This window comes from Elephantulus edwardii, unplaced genomic scaffold (genome assembly GCF_000299155.1).
Source record: "Elephantulus edwardii isolate Elephantulus edwardi_28Jun2011 unplaced genomic scaffold, EleEdw1.0 scaffold00528, whole genome shotgun sequence".
Taxonomy (NCBI): Eukaryota; Metazoa; Chordata; class Mammalia; order Macroscelidea; family Macroscelididae; genus Elephantulus; species Elephantulus edwardii.
In genome coordinates this window covers 423,953-426,366 of record NW_006400278.1, presented here as the reverse complement: position 1 = coordinate 426,366, position 2,414 = coordinate 423,953, and the positions used below count along the sequence as shown (strand labels likewise).

The window sequence follows — 2,414 nt, the reverse complement described above, 5'->3', positions numbered from 1 at the left end:
ATGTGGGAAAAGATTTTCCTGCTCAAGTAAACTCATTACACATGGAAGAATTCATACAGGAGAGAAACCTTTTGAATGTCAGGAATGTGGGAAAACATTTTCTCAGTCAGGTACACTCATTGCACATAGAATAGTTCATACAGGAGAGAAACCTTTTGAATGTACGGAATGTGGGAAAAGATTTTCCCGCTCAAGTACACTCATTACACATCGAAGAATTCATACAGGAGAGAAACCTTATGAATGTCAGGAATGTGGGAAAACATTTTCTCACTCAAGTAATCTCATTTCTCATAGAAGAATTCATACAGGAGAGAAACCGTATGAATGTAAGGACCATGGGAAAAAGTTTTGCTACTCAGATACCCTCATGCAACATAGAAGAGTTCACACAGGAGAGAAACCATTTGATTGTAAGGAATGTGGGAAAATATTTTCTCAATCAAATAACCTCATTTCTCATAGAAGAATTCACACAGGAGAGAAACCTTATGAATGTAAGGAATGTGGGAAAACATTTTCTCGCTCATGTACACTCACTTCTCATAGAAGAATTCACACAGGAGAGAAACCTTACAAATGTCAGGAATGCGGGAAAACATTTTCACTCTCACATTACCTCACGGAACATCGTAGAATTCACACAGGAGAGAAATACTATGAATGTCAAGAATTTGTGAAAACATTTTCTCACTCAAATAGCCTTATTCGACATAAAAGAATTCATACAGGAGAGAAACCTTACGAATGTAAGGAATGCGGGAAAACATTTTCACTCTCACGTTACCTCACAGAACATCGTAGAATTCACACAGGAGAGAAATGTTATGAATGTAAGGAATGTGGGAAAAGATTTTCTCACTTAAGTAAACTCAGTTCTCATAGAAGAATTCATACAGGGGAAAAACCTTATGAATGTAAGGAATGCGGGAAAACATTTTCTCAATCAAGTAAACTCATTGATCATAGAAAAATTCACACAGGAGAGAAACTTTATGAATGTAAGGAATGTGGGAAAAAGTTTTCCTGCTCATATAGCCTCATTCCACATAGAAGAATTCATACAGGAGAGAAACCTTATGAATGTCAGGAATGTGGGAAAACATTTTCACGATCAGATGGCCTCACTAAACATAGTAGAATTCACACAGGAGAGAAACCTTATGAATGTCAAGAATGTGGGAAAACATTTTCTCACTCAAATAACCTTGTTCGACATAAACGAATTCATACAGGACAGAAACCTTACGAATGTAAGGAATGTGGGAAAACATTTTCACTCTCACGTTACCTCACGGAACATCGTAGAATTCACACAGGAGAGAAACCTTATGAATGTAAGGAATGTGGGAAAAGATTTTCTCAATTAAGTAAACTCAGTTCTCATAGAAGAAGTCATACAGGGGAAAAACCTTATGAATGTAAAGAATGCGGGAAAACATTTTCTCGATCAAGTAAACTCATTAATCATAGACGAATTCACACAGGAGAGAAACCTTATGAATGTAAGGAATGTGGGAAAAGGTTTTCCTGTTCATATAGCCTCATTCCACATAGAAGAATTCATACAGGAGAAAAACCTTATGAATGTAAAGAATGTGGGAAAACATTTTCACTCTCAGGTAACCTCACTAAACATAGTAGAATTCACACAGGAGAGAGGGCATTTGAATGTCAAGAATGTGGAGAAACGTTTAGGCACTCACGTCAGCTCAGTAAGCATCGAAGAATCCACCCCCTGAAGACCTGTGCAGGCAGTAGCAAAATGCAAAAAGTTTGCAATAGCAATATGCAGGAAGATTGCTTCGTTATTGTACCCACGTAATTGGTATCGTTCATGCAACCTATCAGTGCTTGTTTGTGAAGCCAGGGTGTTTTGTAAACTTTCTGTGAAATCCCAGAGGTGTAAAATCTATTAATTCGAATGTAAAATAAATATTTCCACCCAAATAAATGAAACCTAGAAACTCACCCCGAGCAGTGCTTTGTTCTATCAGCTTTGGGCAATCTTGCAGAAAAGGAAGTTGGTTCTTCTACACGAAGGAAGACTTAACTGTACTGAAGACTCCCTGACACTCTATTTATATCCTAAGTCTTTAAGTTGTCCTGGAAAGGGGTTCCCCATGGGAGTGGCCTCTCTTTACACGACCACGAATAACCCTGGCAATGGCTGCTGTGAGTGGAGAAAGGTGACATCTAGCATCTATACACAAAATAAAAAAAGTCTCTAGAAGTGAGATCCACAGTTGGTGAAAAATTATCTTGATGCTATGGACCAACTTTTGTATTCTGGCCAATCTGTTGTACAAATTTTTGTTCTCTTGTGTTTCTAAAGCTGTGTTTTATGGGGAAAAGATCCTCCAGCCTGTTTTCTGAGATCCTTCTATGTGTTCACAAGGGAAAGGCAAACCCAT

The 2,414-nt window shown here is 37.9% G+C and overlaps 1 protein-coding gene across 1 annotated transcript; it reads left to right on the top strand.

Moving 5' to 3' along the window:
- Window positions 1–129: 129 nt before the first annotated feature.
- Window positions 130–1,742, top strand: LOC102865520 (zinc finger protein 420-like; the record flags this gene model as incomplete). The annotated part of the gene is made up of 4 exons (XM_006903177.1): window positions 130–516; window positions 685–965; window positions 1,050–1,454; window positions 1,543–1,742. Coding segments are annotated over 4 exons (1,273 nt in total), but the record flags the coding sequence as incomplete, so codon positions are not given.
- Window positions 1,743–2,414: the final 672 nt, after the last annotated feature.